General features: G+C 42.4%; 1 protein-coding gene across 2 annotated transcripts in view; it reads left to right on the top strand.

Moving 5' to 3' along the window:
- The window catches only part of RMDN3 (regulator of microtubule dynamics 3), a 63,164-nt gene extending 44,660 nt beyond the window's left edge, over window positions 1-18,504 (top strand). For both annotated transcript variants that reach the window (XM_045012510.1, XM_045012511.1), the window contains exons 8-13: window positions 2,919-2,994; window positions 3,597-3,674; window positions 7,876-7,974; window positions 9,387-9,440; window positions 14,011-14,091; window positions 16,892-18,504. In XM_045012510.1, the coding sequence (XP_044868445.1) occupies window positions 2,919-2,994; window positions 3,597-3,674; window positions 7,876-7,974; window positions 9,387-9,440; window positions 14,011-14,091; window positions 16,892-16,945 (442 nt within the window). In that variant the 3' untranslated portion in view covers window positions 16,946-18,504. The remainder of the gene's footprint in view (window positions 1-2,918; window positions 2,995-3,596; window positions 3,675-7,875; window positions 7,975-9,386; window positions 9,441-14,010; window positions 14,092-16,891) is intronic.
- Window positions 18,505-20,200: the final 1,696 nt, after the last annotated feature.

The raw sequence follows: 20,200 nt of genomic DNA, 5'->3' as shown, positions 1-20,200 counted from the left end.
TAAGCAATATTATAGCAACACAGTTTACAGATTTCTTAGGTCAGGGGAATCATAGAATTGTAGGACTGGAAGGGGCCTCGAGAGGTCATCTAGTCCAGTCCCCTGATGTGTATTGACAACACCTGGTATAGGTAATAATACTAGCAGCTGAATACAGCACAAGTTGAAATCTCTGTAGCTGTCTAGCAGAGTTCACCCAGGGCTCTAATTGGACTGGATTAGTGACCAGGGGTGGGGTAGGTGGGTGTTTTCAGGCTGTCATCTTGTTCAAAATGTCATACCTCATTTTTAAAAAAATAAAGTAATTCTTAGCTTCTATGGTTGCTAATAAAACCTTTAAAATCTGACCTGGGTGTAGTCAGTGCAGCAATGCCTACCCAAGTGTTTCAGGTTCTCTGCAAAATCTCTGAGAAGGATGAGTTTCCTCCACTCATCTCAGCAGAATGATCACTCAGTTGTCCAATGGTGATTTAAATATCAAACATTAACTATTTCACTATGTTCATCAAAACGTGAGAAGGAGAGGGACAGCCATACTATGAAGTTCTGCACAGTCTGTTTTGGTGCCATGAGTGGGTGGCACTTGGGGGAGTACCACAATTTTTTTTTTCTTCCTCATTATGATCCATGAAGTCGAAAGACCAGAGGGGATCAATGGAACCCAGTGTGTCAAAATCCCAACAAGGGCAGTCAGGCCAAGGGTCAGTGCAGGGGAAAAACAGAGGCTGGGAGCAGCAGTGGAGTTTGTAGTCTGGTCCAGGCCAGGGTCAATACCAAGAGTCAGAGTCAGGAGGCAAAGTCCAAATCAAGCTGAGATCAAGCCAGAAGTTCAAGAGCAAGGAGCAAGAACAGTCATGATAGCTACAGAAGATTCACACTGTTGATTGGACAGTTCCTGGAATGCCTGTGGGTTTATATAGTGCAGGGAGCGAATCAGGCGCTATGGGCCTGCTGTATGTCAAACCCTTGAGGTGGAGTTTTATATGATCTGTGTTCACAGCAGGTCATGGGAAGTGGAGCGCAAGTTGATTACACTTGCCACTGGGTAGCAGCCTGGAGATATCAGCTGCATGGTAGCTCTACAGGCCTAGGCCTGGGCTCTAGAAGTATCCAATTCCCTCACCTCCAAAACCTTTGTGGAGTATGGTCTGTTCTGGTGGTGGTTGTAGGGCCAAATGGCTTCCACTGGCTTTAGTAGCTGTTGCTCCTCCCTCTGCTGGAAGCTACCTGCAAGCTCAGGCAGACATGCCTGCATCAGTTACACTTTGTGGTCACATTTCAGAGCTTTTCTTCACAACCACTAGAGCTAGAATTTTTATTTCGTTAATTTTTTTAAGGGGGGGAAAAGGCTCAGATTCTGATGCCCTAGGCATGTGCCTCTTGTTCCTAAATTATAATCCAGCCTTGTTCATGGGTGTATCCATATGCCACTGAGTAGGAGCCAAACCCAAGGAGCCCAGCAGATTATGCACAATCATATTTCAGACATCTGCGAGTGGCATCTCCATTGGGTGGAGTGTGGCGAAGTGCTGCTACTGCTTTTCCAGTTTGGACCGGGAATCCATCCAATAAGGCATTACTCTACTGATGTCTGGAATTAGCAATGGAAATCAGAACTTCAGTATTGGACCAGAGTATGGAAACATCTTAATTCTAACATACATTTATCATTATGATGTTCAAAGTACAAAATTGCATCATGCTTACACTCAGGTTCTGTAAAACAGATACTGTATCATCTTGGGAACAGTCCTGTATTCTGAATATGCAGTCCTTCTCTTGACTAATCCCTGTACTAACACTGAAGGAGCCTGGCATGCTCTCCTAGTTGGGAATTGATGCTACTAGCAGTAGATGTATAAGTGCTATCAGTCATGTGTGTTGCTGGGAGTGGCTGAAAGGAATTTGAAAAAGAAAGAAGCAGAAGAGAAGACAGAACTTATTTTGCATCATAGTTGGCACTTTGAAAAGTTAGTTCAAGCATTTGGAAGTGGCAGGTGCAATAGGGGAAGCAAAGCTTTGTGACCTAAATTTGTCATGACTTTAAACAGAGATTCAAAAGATTTTTGTGACGCAGCATTATGAACAACTGCCAGGGTCAACAGCACCAAGGCTAGTTCAAGGAACTCGGACGGTAAGGTGAGAGGGCAGAGTATCTGTCAGCATAGTCGAGCGAATAGAACTTTAGCTATTGAAAAATGGCTGCCAATGGAATTGTAATCTTGTTTCCATCTTTTTTGTTAGTTGTTTTTTAGAGGAGTCTAAAATTACTAGCTTCTTTACGGGACAGTTTTGGGGCATAAACTAAATGGCTTCATGTTAGCTATTAACTACATTAGCCTGAGCTTGGATCACTGAAAATGCTTGCTATCTTTGTTTTCCAGGGGTGGAGGTGCTCTTGGGCTAAGGGAGGTGGGCATACTTTAAGAATATCTTTTTACTCAAAGTAGGATTCCATACCTCCTCCAGCAAGCTCCATGTCTTCGCTTGTGCATGGAGAGTCATCCACCTAATAACCTGTTAGTGTTGCTATTCACTCTTCAGTTACCCTAGTGCCAGTATTTTGACACTGTTTAGTTGACAAGGGAAGAGGGAGCATGTTGTAAAATAAGTATGCTATTCTTTCTTACATAGAGGAAATGTTGTCTGGTGATTGAGAAGGGGACTCAAGTCAGGACTCTTGAGATCTAGTCACTGTTCTGCTATTGAGTTGTTTGCACACCTTGGACAAGTCACTGATTCTCTCATGCTTTTATTTCTTAATCTGGAAAACATGTCATACTTCCCTTTTTTGAAGAAAAGTTGTGAGGCTTAACTGATGTTTGTAAAGCCCTTTAAGATCTTTGGAAGGAAATGTAAACCATTATTGGGAATTGTGACAATATGTGACTTTTTGTTGTGGACTTGTTTCTATGTAGGTATGCTATTCTTTGTGGCCAGTTCTCGGAACATGAAAGTATTCAGAAGCGTATTCAAGCTGGGTATGTTTTTAAGGTGAGTAAAGAGCAGCTGCTTCATATATGCAAGTTATTCAGAGCTTGCCTCTAGGGTGGGAAGCAAGGAAGATTGGTTTAGAATTTTATGTGCTAAATTATAAGAATCCAATGGAGGGATTCAAAAGGTAGGTGGCCTGAATTGTGGAAGAAAACGACAACAGTCCAGTCTTAGAGTTGGCCTTTGTGAAATGAGTGAGTTGTTTCAGTCCAGTTTTTACTCTGCAAAATCTCAACACCACCACCACTTTGCGAAGAAGTTAAGGATTGAATGGGCATGGAAAAAGAAATATCCTTTCACCCTTGGTAGCAGCCCCTCTGCTTCCAGGCTAGGAGATGTTGGCAGAATAATGAGCAGGAGGCCTGCACTGTTGATGCCCATGCTGGTAGACAAATACATAACTTCAGTTTTTGAAGGCTGCGAAAACAGCATTTTTTGAGTTTACTATATTTACTTAAAATAGAACTTTTCCAACCATGATTTTTATTGAGCAGTGGCACTTACGTCACTGATTCTCTCTCCCCCTCTCCCTCCTCCCCGTTTACGGACTACAATGATTTTATCATAAATTAATTCTGTGTCTTGGCTCTGGTTTTCTTTAGGAACATGTTGATAAAGCAATTGCCCTGAAACCAGATGACCCCAAGTCTTACTATCTTCTGGGCAGGTGGTGTTACCAGGTAAATAGCTTTCTTCAACCTGTACTCCTGATTTCCTGGATGTTCTAAATCATATTACCTTTTTCTTCTCTGGAAGATGATCTTCCATTTGCATGAAAATGATGGGGAATTCAATCCAACAGCCATAAGTCTTAGGGGAATTCTATTCAGTTGTTGAATTTGCATACTGCATTAGAAAACCCTAATACACCCTCATAGAAATGGCCTTGTTTCCTAAGCTCCCTGTTTATACATATAGATTGAAAATTATCCTTATGGGAGGTCCAGGGCTTCCTATATTCAGTCCTGGAACAGTGCTAAAAAACACTGTAACTCAAGTGTGATATACTTGAAGTTCAGAAATCTTTCATACTGCAAGGACTATAAAGGAATGTTCTCATATGATTGGCAACCCAGCTTGCAAATGAGATAATGCATTAATGTTTAAGGCCTGCCAGGGCACAACATACTTAACCGTAGAATTTGTCATTCAGATTCCCATCTGAGTTATTCTTCCACTTGAATATCTGTGATTTAAGCAATCTTTCTCTCTAACTGCTAGCGCTATAAATCAATGCCTTCTGCTATCTTACCACTTGGAATCCAAGCTTTTAATTGTTAAATCAAAGCAGTTTCAAGCAGTGCATGAGAGCTCAGTTACCACAATCATGTGGGAGGGAATGTTGAGAGCAAATGCTTTCAAGAGCAGTAGATATACCTGAGAGAATTCTGTGCCCCTCCAAAAAATTCTGCGCACAGTAATTTAAAATTTTGCAAATTTTATTTGTCAGTAAATAAATGTGGATACTCCAGCATGGCAGTGGGGAACACAGGCCACTGGCTGCACGGAGGTGGGAGATCACCTTGCAACCTCCCCAGAGACAGACTGTGCAGTGGGGCTGCACCTGACCCTGCATCCCTGCCCCAAAGGTCCATGTCCCAGAATGGGGGGAGGAGAGCTGCAGGATGATCTCCAACCTCCTGTGTTCCTCGCTGCCATGCTAGAGCCTCAGCATTTATTTTATTGACAATTTGCAGAATTTTAAAATATTGTGCACAGAATTTTTATTTTTTTGGTGCAGAATTCCCCTCAAGAGTAGCAGGTGAAGCAATTCACCAGGGTTAGCAACCCTGTGCCAGGCGCACCAGGTGTGGAGGGGCTTAGGGTGGGATGAGCGGGTTCTGTGTGGGGCAATCTGGGTGCAGACAGCTCAGCGAGAGAGTATGGGGGGAGGGAATCTGGATGCACAGGGGCTGGTTTGGGGGGGGTTCAAGGTGCAGTGGCAATGGGACTCTGCAGGGGGGTCCAGGCAAAGCTGGTTGGGGCTCAGTGGAGGGGGGAGCTGGGGGTGGGGGGGTTTGGTGGGCTGGGGGTCCATGTGCAGCTGGTTGGGGCTCAGCGGGGTGGGGCGGAATCCAGGTGTGGGGGGCTGTGGGATGGTCCAGGAGCATGGAGGTTGGGATCGTTGGGGTTTGAGTACAGAGAGGCTCAGTGGGGGGTGGTCTGGGTGCAGGGGGTTGGGGCTTGTCGGGGTGGGGGCGGGTCCGGATGCAGGGGGATAGGGGTTGGCAGGGGGTAGTCTGCAAGGGGTGGGGATCTGCATGTTGGGAGATGGGAGAGCAGCTCCCTGCATATTGACCCCTCCCCCTGCTGCTGAGGAGCAATGGGGGCAGGAAGCAGGGTCTGAGGGGTGCAGATTCATGGAGGTTTCTGGGAGTGGGCCTGACCCAGCCCCGGCCGCTCCTCATCCTCCCCCAGCCCAGCCAGGACTAGCAGCTGAGCCCGGCGCAGGATAGGAGCCACCGGCTGGAGTGAGGCTGGAAAGGTCTGGGTTTGGGGGCTGCAGCTCAGTGGGGTCTCTGGGTGCGTGGGGGCTCCAGATGCAAGGGTGAGGCTTGCTGAGGTGGGGGTTTGAGTGCAGGGGATGAGGCAGGGGGTTTCTGGTTGTTGAGGCTCAACGTGGGGGTCTGGGTATCAGGGTGTACTTTACTTCCCCTTCTGTTCCCCTCCGCCCCCCCGCCTCCCCCCAGCTGCTACTGCTGCAGTGATTTACACCTCTGCCAGCTGCTCCAGGCTCCCAAAATGACACACCTGTGCTGCCGGGGTGTGTGTGACCACTCTTAAGGCTTCCCTTTGCTTCCCCGTCAAAGTCATTTTTCTGATGGGAAGCAAAGAAATCTGCACGAATATGAATTCTGCACACATGCAGTGGTACAGAATTCCTCCAGGAGTAAGTAGACCTTTTCCATGCACTAGTCCAGGACTAATGATCAAAAGTGGGGGAGTAGGATCCATGATATTAGAATGCAGTTGGCTAGATTTCTTTTTAAAATAGAGCTTGGGGAATGGTGGCTTACTTTGGCAAGGCCAGTTGTTCCTGCTGTTAGAATGCTTGCCCTTTGCATCAGTAAAGAGCTTTTAAAGTATTTGCTGTACCTCTTCTTTCTTACTATTAATGTTGAGTGAAAGCTACTGACTTTCTTGCCTCTAAGCTTTGGTAATAATGATTACATAATTCTGCTCCCCTTTTTTTTCTCTCTATCTCTGCCAGCTGGCAGATAAACACAATCACTTTGCTAAAAGTAGTGCTTTCACACTGAAAAAAATCAGAATTCTGGAGAGTTTCCTGCCCCTGAATCAGCTCTTTAATCATTGCGGGGGCCCTGGGAAGTGGAAGAGAAAATAGTTCAAGAAAAGCACTGGTTGCAGACTAGCTCATGCTCTTTCTTTTTCCCATGCTTTACTCCAGTAAAAACAAACCACCTCCAATCTCTTAAGCACACATAGATGTGAGCAAGGATATTCTGGGGCTGGCCAAGGCTCCTGCATACAGTACATCTATGCATGTGTTTCCTCTGCCTCTGCTAGAAAGTGTTGCAAGTATTAGATGCGTATTGGTTGCTTTATAATTCTCAAGAAGGCAAAGCTTGGAGTCAGATACTATCATTCAGTTTTAGTATCTATAAAAAGAAATAAGAGTTTGTTGTGACCATCCAATCCTTCATTTATGAGTTGGAAGTCCTTTGCTATTGTTAAAAGTGAAATTACATTGGCAATTCTAGCTGAGATAATTGGTGTACTTGCTGCAGCTGGGCTGCTGAAGTGTGGCTAACCTAGTTTGATTTTTGATATCCAGAAGGACGCTCTGCTCTAAGTCCCTTACTCTGCCTGTACTGACATTCACACTCAGCCATATTACTACTCCTTGTTCTGTCCCCATCTGAAGGCTTGATCCCACTACCTGCTGTCTGTACTGTCAGTATTTCAAACGAGGCCTCTTTCTGTCTACTTACCTGAGCATCCTGTCTTATTGTCCTTCTTCCTGTCTAACCCAGGTCCTGTGTCATTTAGCTCTAGTCTGTCTCGCTGCCTGTGCATTTAGGACAGAAGCTCTGGTTACAAAGATTTTGATCCTTTGGCACCAAGTTAATTACCTCTTCTGCTGGAGTTGCAAAAACATTTTCCCCCCTCCACAACATTCCCTTAATAGCCTTGATTTCTGCATATTGTGAGAGTCTTATAGTGGGGAAGATGTTCTGAGATGTTTTCTGAAATAGCAATTCCTTGTTCTATGGAATTATAGTAACGAGTTGTATGGCTGCTGGAGGCTTATTTCAGGTGGATAAGAGAGTTGGGAGCAGGACAATGAGATTTCAGGGAGTAAGTACTATAACTATACTGCTGCCTGCTTTTCAGAGGGTGTTTGGTGGTGGAAAGACTTGAGCTTGCCTCTCGGTCTGTGTGTGTATGGTAAAGGCATACTCAGGTACAAGACTTAATCCCCCCATTTTTTTCTTTTTGGAGGGGGAGAACATGGGTCTGCTCTGGTGTGCAGGTGAGTCACCAGAAACAAATGTGGTTATAATAAGGTGATGAACAGATTTTAAACAGTCCAGAGAGCTTCTTAGCCATAGAAATCCAGTTGTGGGGACAACTTTTATTCTGAGCCATATTTGTATCACTGTTAATCAGCCAAAACTGTAAAATGGTGGTAGAGGCAGGGGGGGAAGAAATGCAAGTTCTGCAGATGGATTGATTTGTGTACCTGGGCAGAGTCAGCTGATGTTAGCAAAAAGGTTTTGATGTGACTTTGATGTTGCAGCAGATACTGTGGATATGAAAGTTTCCCTGAATGCTTTGCATATGCTGTGTGAATTCCTAGGGATGCATGCTGGCTACTGACTTCCTTGCTGATAGTTTCATGTTACTATTTCTGTGCAGATCGCTCATCTGGGATGGCTTGAAAGAAAGACTGCTTCTGCCTTGTATGAAGCACCCCCTACAGCCACTGTCCACGATGCATTGCAGAACCTTTTAAAGGTACTGAAATCTAGGGGGCAAGGAAACTCTTAAATGTATAGCTCTAATAGTTAACTGTTGCTGGAGACTGTTGATATGAATCAGTTAAACATACTATCCTAATTTGTACTCTGCTGGTATAGAGTGCTTTTGAATACTCTAAAGAAGTATATCTGAATTTGTGTTATATTGGGTCATGTTATATCGGGGTAGAGGTGTACAAGATCCTGTTTTTCAGTTGTTTATAACTCTGCCTGATTGTAACTTTTCAGGCTGAAATTTTTCATGATGGGTGTCTGCCTCAGGATGAATTTAAAAAAAAAAAGTCATCCAAATATGGTCCATTAATTTCTGAGAACAAGGCTAGGGGAAAAATGTATTTGCCCATTTAAAAAAAAAATCTGATTTGTGTTTGACAAGCCATCACACCCCCCATGTTTTGGAACAGGGAATTGCAATTTGGCAAGGGATGGCCTTTTGCCATTCCTTTAAAAATCTGTCCAAATTTATGTTCTAAACCTTTTTTAAAAAATCACAATTTGCACAGGCTCAAACTTACTGAAGCTTCATAGCTAAAAACTTAAAAGATTCCATCCACTACTCTGAGGTTGTTCCAGCTTGGGGCTGAGCAGGACTTCCAGCCTGCAGCAGCCCAGATCTGCAATTGCAGGGTCAGTTCTCGGTCCAGCCACCAGAACTGAGCAAGGCAGACTGCCTCTTTTGTGCTTTCATTATCATCCATTGTCCCCCTCCTCACTCCCCAGCTTAAGTGGCATGGAGGAGGAAGCTGCCTCATTTGAATGAAGAAGGGACGGGGGCCTGAGCTGGTGGACTGGCTGGTATATAGTTTGGAACCATGAGCCTGGGGGATGGAGACTGGAACTGGAGGCTGGCAGGGTAGAGGGAAGAAGTGAGTTTAGAAGTTGAGGTGGGGGAGATTGGGACCCATGAGGGAGGAGGAGACAGATCTGATGAGTCAAAAAATATAATTTTATCTTGTAATACTTAAGCGCAAGGGGGGATGAAGTAGGCCTCCACAGGCAATCTTAATTTTGGCGTTTCCTAACTTTTGAGCATATGACTTTGCAACCTTATTGTTCTTTTTAATGTAGTTTTTAGTGTGTAATATTAGAGTAGGACATAAATGTTGCTCATTAAATCTCAGACACTTTGTGGAATTCCGAGGGGTGATCTGTTCCTAATTAAGCTAAATTGATATAAAGTACTCTTGGGGGGATTGCACCAATTTAACTCCATCTGTTTCTAAACAGAGAAGCTAAATTGATGTACAAACTGTGTATAAGTCAGCCCCATGTGTTAAAGGCAACATTTCTGTTTGAGTTGTAATAAAAAACTGTTCAAATTGGGTCCTTCTGATATCCTATTGAATCCTTCTCTCTCTTCCCCTCCTCTCCCTCCCACTTCCTTTGTAGGCTGAAGAGCTGAGCCCAGGATTTTCCAAAGCAGGAAGGGTGTACATTTCTAAGGTAACCGGTCATTTATTACACTAGAGCAGTTAATTTTGTTCTCTTCAGTCTATATACTTGTATGGCAAGGCGGGTATGTAAAGCATTTGGAGGTCCATGGATGATAGATGCTGTAGAAATGCAAAGTGTTGTATATAAATATAGTCACTTATAAGTTAATATTGTGTGTTTTTTACAAATGGGCAAGGAGATAGCAATTCATCGGGGGCAGGAGGATATGGAACTCTAAGCTGCTCTTTCTTTGGTTATTTTGCCTTTATAGATCTTTCAAGGGGCACCTAGGATACTTTACTCAGAATTTTTTCTGTTAAAAATTAACGCTGTTAACTTCTGAGCCGCATCTGTTTACTGATCCTTACATTTAAGCTGTGTGCATGGAGAGAGTCAGGGAAAGAGTGAAATACCCAGTTTGACCCTCTTTTTGCCAGCACGGATGGTAGTGATTAAACAGACCATGAATGTGCTGGCCTGAAGCAGAGGATCTGCTGATTTTGTTGTTGTTTGTGTTGAGGGAAATAACTGTTTTTGACTCTTTTTTAAATGCTAAAACTGATGCTTAGTTCCTTTGGCCTCCTGTTGGAGTCTAGGAAATATTTAAAGCCCAAACAGCTTTAGTAACAGCAGCCAGAGTGGGCGTAGCAAAGTGTAGCTGTAGTCATTTTCTGTGAAATCACTGTATTCCCAGTTCCCAAAGAATGTAAATTTTATCTGGGTAGCATGCAAGTTTAAGGTTCGTTTCCCAGCCTGGAATTTATTAGCATTTGAAACTAGGTGAAGAGTTTATTTGACAAGAAAAATCTATTTTGTGAAACATAGAAAGTGATCTCAAACCAGGAATGGAGCTAATAGGTGCTTAGAGGCCCTTGCACCTACCACAGTTCTGCCTTTGACATACCGTATCTGGCTGTATGTGCCTGTGTAGGAATGGAAATTATTATGTATCCCATTAAATTAAATTTCCCACCGGCAAATGAGCATCACCTTCAGTTTCCAAATCCTTTTAGTATTTACTAAAGTGAAAATTCTTGTAGGTATTTTTTCACATTTGCTGCCACACCAAGCCTGTATCTGTGCATATTCAAAATCCTCATCTTTCCTGCATGCCCCCTTTTAAGAATAAAAACCACCACACTACTACTTCCATGCTTACTAGAAGGGGGCAGCAACTTTTGCACAGTCCCATAATTGGAAAATCTTATGCTTTTACCTTAATTATTCAGCTAACATTTTAAGAGTTACAGGAAAATTTCTCATTTAGGGCTTTAATGTGGTTAAATTGTAACCTCCTCTCACAGATCCACAGGATCTGCACTATGCCCCAGCTTTTAAATAGTCTCTTGGAGGAAATCCTCCAGTGTGCCAGACCTCAAGGCCTTTTCCTTCAGGATAGGCCCTGCAACCTTACTGCTTCATAGATTGAGCCTCTGGCTTCCAGAACTTCTGCTTCACATGGTGAGCTCTGTTCAATGAATCCAACTGAGAGGGCATGTCTGCACTACAAAATAGGTCGACTTACAGCCACCACAGTAATTACTGCACTTTTCGTGTCGACTCCACCCCGCTTCTGTCGGTGGTGCACGTCCTCACCAGGAGCACTTCCAGTGACTTAAGAGGGGAAGTGTCGGGGCTGATATCTTGGGCTCTTGGCTCCCCGCAAAACTCCCTGCCAGGAGCCTGGCTGCTGCTGGGACTCTCAGCTCCCCATGGAGCTCCCGGGGGGGAGGGGAGAAAGCGCTGGGAGCCCAACCTGGGCACCAGCTAATTAGCTCTGCAGGGAGCTGAGAGCCCCCCATCCACTTCAGGGTGACAGCACAGCTGTGAGTCTGGCGTGGGAGGGGACAGGGGTGTTACACAGAAGGGAACCTACCAGTATTCCTTGTCAATTTCACGGCCATGGAGCCATGAAATTGACGAGAATAACAGCCAACAGCTGATGTAAGTAATGGAGTGCCTACACAGACACTGTATGACCCTAAACTACACCGGCATAAGCCATATGCCTTTTGTGGAGGTGGAGTTATGTTGATGTAGTGGGGCACTTATATTGGCTGGAGCAAGGCTGTAGTGTAGATGCTGACATAGGTCGACATAAGCTGCCTTACCTCAACCGAACTCTGTAGTGTAGACCAGGCCCAAGATAAACACCTGGTAGAGACTTGTACAATCTTTAGGGATGAATGCGCCTCAGCAAGTATTTGCAGTGACACCCAAGCAGTGAACTGGAACTCAGCATTGGATGTCCTTAAGGTAGCACAGAGAGAGTAAAACATAGTCCATTCTAGTCAAGCTGGAGCAATTCACCAGCCAAGTTGCATTGAACTCCATTTTCAGGCTCTGTCTCCTTAGACTTCCTTAGTCAGTCCCAACCTCTCCCAGAAACCAGCTTTCTTTTCTCCCACCTGACACATCTGTCCTTTGTTCCCAAGCTGGGGTCTCTGCTCAGCTTCCTTGCTGAGGGGCAGGGAAATCCTCCTCCCTCTGGGTTGGTGGTGGTTAAGTGTCAGTGTTATGGTGATTGGAGTTTTCCATTGTTCTGTTGGATTGTCTACTGATATGGGTAGGCCTGGGCCAGTCCTTTTAATGACCCATGCAGTCTGCTCAAATCACACAGACATTCCCCCCTCCCCCATGTCTCTTAATCTGCCCTGAGAACAAATTTAATCCTTTTCCCCACCACCACTGGATAGCAGTGCAAAGTATAGGAGGAAATTGGGGCACACATAGGATTCATAAAAATATTACAGAAAATTCCCACTTTGTCACACCTCCCCATAATGACTAGATTAACTGTTATCCTAATGAAACACACATGATGTTTTTGACAGAAGTGATTTTGTTTTAGAAGAGGGAATATTCTGAAGACACAACCTGCCAGAGAATTTGGTAGGGGTCCCAATGTGCTTTGTCTCTTTCCCCAAATCCCACAATGTTGTCTTGAGTTGAATATCTGATCATAGGATTTCTAAATTCACTTGATATTTAATTACTTTGAATGAAGTAGAATTTAACTAAGGGGTCAAAATGCAGAAGAGGAAAAGAAACCTGCTGTGCAGTTGCTTTCCGAGACTCTGGACCTAATGCTGAGAATTGGAGCATTTTGGACAAGTATCGAACGTGATATTTCCTGAATTCATAAATATGTAGCAGAATCTATTAGGGTGACCATATGTTCCGATTTTTATAGGGACAGTCCTCATTTTGGGGTCTTTTTCTTATATAGGCTCCTATTACCCCCCACCTCCATCCCAGTTTTTCATGTTTGCTGTCTGGTCACCCTAGAATCTGTCCATTGACAGTTTGTGTTCCTGAGTCCAAGCTTAAAACCAAAAAAAAATTATGGCCCTTAACTGTTTAAAAATGTGAACTATATTTAAAGATGCCATTAAATTTAAGAGCCTGAAACAGTAGCTCTGAGAGGTGTGAACTGACCCATCAATCCCAATGGAGTGTCAGCTCTTGAAACTAATAACAAGCATCAGCATTGCTAACTTTCACGGCTGATCCCCTGTAGCAACAATCTCTTTAGATAACATGCATCTCCCACAATCTCAAACTGCCTCCCATTACTCTCTGGGAACTAGAAGTTCAAATGTCGCTATCCAGCTGCCAAAGCCTCCAGCTTTCCTCCATGACAATTTCTACAAGGCAGTTAGGAGTTATGGGCATAAATATGTAGCACGAGAAAAATGAAAATTATGGAGCAGTGTAAAAATAACTGAATTTAATTGAGAACTAAAATCAGAAGGAATTGTATACTAATTGCGTTAGTCACCTATTAAAAATTTGAAATTTTTATTAAAATTACCTGAAACTTCTCCAGAATATGTTGTAAACTAATTTAGAGCACTACAGAACCTCGAGGGCTCTGCTGCAGAATTGAATTCCAGCTTGCTACATAATACAGAGGGTTCAGAACATGGCTTCTCTTGCAGTCAGCATTGGAAAGAGTTGTCCCACTTGCTTAGATGGGGTTAGAGTTCATATTAAGAAAACTTGGGCCTGCTTATGCCAATGGGGTAACTGTTTTTGGTGCTGTTGAAGGTGAGGGGAAGGAGGTTTAGAAAGTCTGTCTAATTTTAAAAGTCTGTCAAGTTTGACAGTAGGTGTCAGAGCTTGGAATTGAGTTTGAGACTCTTGTTTCCAGGCTGTTGAAGACGAAGGCACGTGATAAAATGACACACTTACTCTGTAGGTATGGGAGTCCATACTGCACACTAGCTATCTAGGTGACTCAAGGAATAGTGAGAACAGTGAGAAAAATAGATGGTATATTTCTAGAAAAGAACAAGGTCAGGGAAATGGTGCCCATATTGGGGGAGGAATAAGGGACTGTAAAACCACCTGTAAAAATAAATTAATTATTTTGTGACATGGTATCGTTTATAGTGCTTTGTACAAAGAGGTCTACAGGAAAGATGGCAGAGCTGAATTGCTGAATGTAGGTGTTTAGGAGGTGTGAAGAGCCCTTTTCATCAATTACAAGCTGACTTCTCCAGTCCCTCAGAGTTGCTGACTGACATCTGTTTTCCTGTTTCTTGACACTTATCGCTATTGCCATTTTTCTTTACAGTGCTACAGAGACCTGGGGAATAACTCTGCAGCTGTTCACTGGATGACTCTGGCTTCAGAGCTGCCAGTTATCACAAATGAGGTAGCAATTTCTGCTCTTTATCTCACTGACACTCCAATATGATTATGTAACAAAAAAACCCTTTAAAACTTAATTTTAGATCCATCTATAGACTTTTATATGCATTTGACCTCTGGGATCAGGTAAGTGATATTGAATAAATGTTCTATCCATCTGTGAAATTGGTAATTTGGTAAAATTAGTCACTGGGCAATTTTATGAGAGATCCAAATCAGGTAATGTGATGGCCAAGTGTTTATATGGAAATATTGGTTTGAATATTTATTGCGTAAGCCCTTCAAAATGTTATGATGGACTCCCATTAAAATCAGTATTTAAACTAACAATTTGGGTGGTAGTAATTTATTAAAAAATTGTAGATAGTTTGTATACTATAAAATAAGAATTATGTTTAAGCAGGCTTAGACATAAACTTCCTCAAACCCTATCTTTGAGCACTTATTTAAGTGTATGGCAAACTTTAATCTATGCTAAAACTTCACAGACTGTAGTCCACTAGTGAACTTTCTCTTTAAATTGTATGCTTTTGTGAATTTACTGCTGGTAAGAGTTGATGGGTTGAGAGCCCTGGAGATTGAAGTTCACAGAAAGATACAGCAAAAGTTCCTTGTGCATGTGTATACCTCAATCCTGATTTGGAGAGTTGGGAGAGAGGTCTCTAAGCTCGCTCATTTTGTCTTCACCTTCAAAGATGTTCTATCTTATCACTTTATAGTTGTCTGTTCCTTAGCACAGACACTTGCCTTTTCATTGCACATAGTTTCAGAATTCTTCAAGTGATCGAGCATCATAATGGAAGCCATTGAGTGGTTGATACTGTATCCATGTATGGCTGTCCTAGTAGCTTTAGCAAACTAAAAACTACCAGAAAGAACAGTTGGCAAAAAAAGGTGGAAATACAACTTAGTAACTTTAGGTAAGCTTCCATGACTATTAATATTGTCTGACATATGGAATATGTTAAATACCTCAGGCATGGGAAGACATCTGTATCTTTTTAAATTTTAGCATATGGCATGGTAGGAGAAATATATCACACCATATTTACTTATATAATATAAATATATATATGTAAAAATGTTCAGGTCTTTATAACTTTGATTGTGTCTCACCCTTCTCTGTCAAATGTGGCTAGCCTCTGAAAAAAGGACTATGTGAGAATGGTATGATGGGGCTCAGTTTTCCATATGAATCTTTCCAGGTTACAAGTTTAAAAAAAAAAAAAAAAAAGCCCCAAACCTGTTGGTCGAACTACTGCTAATTCAGCTTGGAATTCAAAAGTTAAACAGATATTTTTCTCTTTAAGATGGGTTATGATACATTCCATTTGGAGGATCTTGCTATAACTGTTTTGATGATACACAAATAGAATAGAATCCATCTCACTTTCCTATAGCTGTCTCTGTTGGCTTTCCAGAGCTAGCAGCTGTAAAAATGTATTTTTGTCATTAAAGTAGATATGACTGAGTACTACAACAACAAAAAAGCAGATCTGAATAACGTGGTGCCTTTTTATATAGCTTTCTCATTATAGCCACAATTCGAGTATCACTTGATTGCCATGCATTTGAGACAACAGATGAAACTGAACTGATAGGCTAATATCCTCCCTTACACTGGCTTGACAGTAAGTTCACCCTGCCTACTGTGTGGTGAAATACAGTTATGGGTGGGTATTGCCAATTTATTACCGTTAGTCAAGGACTGATCAGAAACCCCCCAAATTACTTGTAATCAGATGTTGTTTACTTGCATTTTTTATAATTATGATGTAAAGTAATCTAGACAAGCCAGCCAGATCTTACTCCTTCATTCTCTGTATTATTGAATAAACACTGACATGTAAGGCAGCATTATTTAAAATCTGTCATTAGACTGTGTTGCTGTAGCCAAATTATTCGGGTGGGGTTCAGGCCGCAGGTAGGTAGGGAGTCTCAGCCAACCATCTGCAACATGCTGACTTGACAGTGCTGCCACCTCCAGAGCATTATCCATTACTGCATGAAGGTACTCAGCTGCTAAATGTTGCCAAACTGAAGGAAACCAGGGTATCAAACTGGTGAATTCCAGAATGTGAACAGGAAATGGCCATATTCTGCCAAATGAGTAGCTTTCTCAGCTCAAGTTCCTCTTGACAGAACTAGGATGAAATATTTGTTAACTGGAAACAGGAGATATTCCAAAAGAATAAGCAGTATATTAGAGGAATAAAACTTAAGAAAAGCGGGAGGGTTTCAGGAAAGAGACAAAATCAAGGACTTGTGAGCATTTACTTCCCTTTTCTGAGATGACATAAAGAAAAGAGAGCAGCATCCCACAAACAGGAAAACAAGGGTCTAGTAAGGTGGTCCAAATAATATTTATATAGTGGCTTTTATTTATAATGTAATTGCACACATTCATCCTCTTCACCCCATAAAGTACATAGGTAGCTTGATCATACTGATGGAAAAACAGAGGCAAAGAGGTGAAGTGGCTTGCCCAGTTCAACAAAGGGTCTGCATGAAAGCCAAGGTTAGAACCCCAGAGTTCCTGGTTCACAATTCTGTGCTTTCAGAAGTGAAAAAGAAATAAGAAGGAAGACTTCCTCTTACTGCTTGGAAAACCTGAATAGAATTTAAAAAACAACTATAAAGACATGTATAAGGTAGGAGGAGGAATATGAGAAGTTTGCTTTAAAAAAAAAAAAAAGTTGAATAAGAAAATGAAACCAAGTGAGTAACCTTTACTTTTGTAAATGGGACTGGATTAAACCCACTGGCCATTGTGATGTTTATCATTTCTTTCTTTGCTGTCTCAGGATGAAAAAATCAAGAGGGAGATGGAGGAGATGCAAGGAATCTCAGAAGAATAAGTATTTTTTTAAGAGCCCAGTCCTCTGATAACTGTGGTGTGGACAGGACAAATTCCAGTCTAAAGGATTTCACAATCTGGACAACCTTGGATTGGGCTTCATGGGCAAACCACAGATCTTACAAAGAACAAACCAAACTGCAGTTTCAACAGCACTTCCCTGAGGAGTTAAATCTTGGCAGAGACTCACAGGACTAAACTCTAATTCTGTTCATCTGCCTGCCTGCCTGTTGCACCAGATATAGTCTAATGAATCAAGCACTTGACCTGTTCAGTGCAACAACCATCAACTTGATTGGATTTTAGTTGTTTCCTCTATGCCTTTGATTTTCATTCATCCACCTACACTTCCCAAGAAGTATTTATTGCTCATCTTCTACTGGGAGAGGACATAAACATGTGAAGTTCAAGATGTGATTATTTTCCATTAAACCTATGGCTTGAAGTGGGGAGTGACATTAGATCATAAGAAAGGGCAGTTACAAAGAAACCATAATACCAAAGGCAAAAGTTCTGCTCAGACCCTCCTCTTCTCCCTCTGAAAACATCAGTGATGCCGAGAGCCCACTCCTGTTGTCTCTTTGCAAGTTTATCTAGCTAGTTAGTGGTTTTAGTCATCAAGGTAAAACCAGCAATACTCCAGCATACATCTAGGAGAGTAACATCATGGGACCAATGCATCTGCTTTCAGAGATGTTCTTCAGAAATAAGAATTTATGTTAAAGAAACGTATCACTGCCATAAGAGACCAAGTGATAAAATCTTAAACTTGGAACACAAACTGAATTTTCTTCACTCACCAAAAATGCTAATCTTTTAATCCAAGTGGATGCTTTCAGATTCCTTAATTGTGAAAGTTCGCTGTTTTCTGCACTCATCTAACCTTACCTACCTGATGAAAAGAAGTTTAGGAGTTGCAGAGGCTGTTCATTATCTTTATGAAGCACTTGCTGCAGAAAGAGAGGAACCACGTGGCAAAATTGACAGTTCGGCACAAATGCTTTCCACCTCATTCTGCTAGATAACAAATTCAAAGTATAATCAAAATGACACTTTGGGCTGTGTGGGCGGTGTCAAGCTAACCACTAATATTTGTTCCAGTCAGTTCCAAATAGCAGGCAGTTTTTTTGTTTGTTTGTTTTTTCCTCCTCTAACACTTTTTTTTTTTCCAGAGGACAACACAACTCACCTTGTTCTATGCACAGCAATTTCTCCCAGGAATCTAATTGGGCTTCCTCATACCTTTTTAAAAATTTTCTATTTTAGCTGGCAGCTATCTGTGTGTGGGCATTAAACACTTTATTACATGTTGTTATATAATATCATGTCTGATTTGCTGTAGAATGGGATTACAAAACCAAACATTTAAGCTAATTACACACCATCTAATAGAAAATGAGGTCTGATTGCCTTTCTTAACCACTTATACATACGTATTAGGGGGACATTTCTCAGGGAGGGTGGACCTTGGCTGAGTTTTCCCTGGTCCTGATAGGAATCAGAGCCTGACAATTCACCATCCTCTGTGGAGGAGGAATCAGAGGATTCTAGATCTTTTAAGCTTTTTCTTCTCCTTTTTAGCGTTTGCTTAGAGAGCATACTAACTCCATCACAGCTTTAGTGAGGCCTTTTGCAGCTAGCTTTCCCAAGGGCCTGAAGTCCCCTCTCCAGATTTTTGATTCCTCGCCTGCTGGGTTGCATTCCCCCAGGGAGGGGAAATGCTTCCAGAGTCCTGACCAAACTGGGAAGCAGGGGGCTGTTTGAGCCCTGCTGCTTTTTCCAGGCTACTCAGGACCCATTTTAAGATGGGGGGGGGGGTTTGATCCTGTAAGTCTCACTTCCCTGTTCTCCAGGCGTCCTGTGGGTCTTACCCCTAAGTCAGCTGATTGCGGTCCTCTTCATCCTACCCAGAGACACCTGGTCCATTATTCCTGTGTTTGTTGCAGCTGCTCTGGTGGGTAGGATCCTCATGCCTGATTGACTCAGGGCAACTCCTGAGGGGGACTGTCCCAGATCACAGCTGGAGCACTGTTTGGATATCATACTGTGCTTTTTTTTAGGCTTCTTTGTCATTCCTAAAAGGTGCTGAGGAGCTAGCAGGGAGGCACTGCAGTGGAGGTTCTGGGTGGATTCTAATATCGGAGTAAAAACTGGCCCGGGGAGAGGAGGGGGATTGGGAGGGAGAACACTGCTCACTGCTGCCGCCAAAAATTAGTTTAACAAAAAACAAAAAAAAAAACCTTTTAGGCAGATAAAAGGCAGAAGCACTGAAGCTGCTGTCCACACGCTGCCATGAAGGCAGAGTCTGGGCAGAAGTGTAAGTCTTCAGCAAATCTCCAAAAGTTAAATGTTATGACAAATTCTAGAAGAGAAGACTTTAGAATTATTCAGGTTTTGAAGGCATGGACCCACCAAGAGAATATTTTAGTTCAGATGATGTCTACTTGTTTCTAAATAGACATGAGAATACAATTAAAATTGGAAACTGCCAATTGAGCTGGTGAAGTGAGATTAATGAGCACCTAATTAACTGCCCCTTTCTCCATTCTACTCTGAGCATCCATTCTGGATGGATGGTATTTGAATGTATGTGCAATTGGGCCCCAGTCATGCTTCCACTCAAAACTGATGGCAAAACTCCTATTAAATAGGAGTAGGATTGGGTGACAAATCTGAGGAATTGTCACAGATTGAAGTGTCATTAGAGGAGGTTTTTGAAATTAATTGATAAACTTAACAGTAACAAGTCACCGGGACCAGATGGCATTCACCCAAGAGTTCTGAAAGAACTCAGTTATGCAATTCCACATTTATTAACTGTTTTGTAACCTGTCCTTTAAATCAGCTTCTGTACCCCATGACTGGAAGATAGCTAATGTAATGCCAATATTTAAAAGGGGCTCTAGAGGTGCTCCTGGCAATTACAGACCGGTAAGTCTAACATCAGTACTGGTCAAATTAGTTGAAACAATAGTAAAGAATAAAATTGTCAGACCCATAAAAACATAAATTGTTTGGGAAAAGTCAACATGGTTTCTGTAAAGGGAAATCATGTCTTACTAATCTATTAGTGTTCTTTGAAGGGGTCAACAAACGTGGACAAGGGGGATCCAGTGGACATAGTGTACTTAGATTTCCAGAAAGCCTTTTGACAAGGTCCCTCACCAAAGGCTCTTATGTAAATTAAGTTGTCATGGGATAAGAGGGAAGATCCTTTCATGGATTGAGAGCTGGTTAAAAGACAGGGAACAAAGGG

The sequence above is a fragment of the Mauremys mutica genome, chromosome 4, assembly GCF_020497125.1.
Source record: "Mauremys mutica isolate MM-2020 ecotype Southern chromosome 4, ASM2049712v1, whole genome shotgun sequence".
NCBI classification, from domain to species: domain Eukaryota; kingdom Metazoa; phylum Chordata; order Testudines; family Geoemydidae; genus Mauremys; species Mauremys mutica.
Note: the sequence above shows the minus strand (reverse complement) of the source record. Positions and strands in the feature narration are given on the sequence as shown.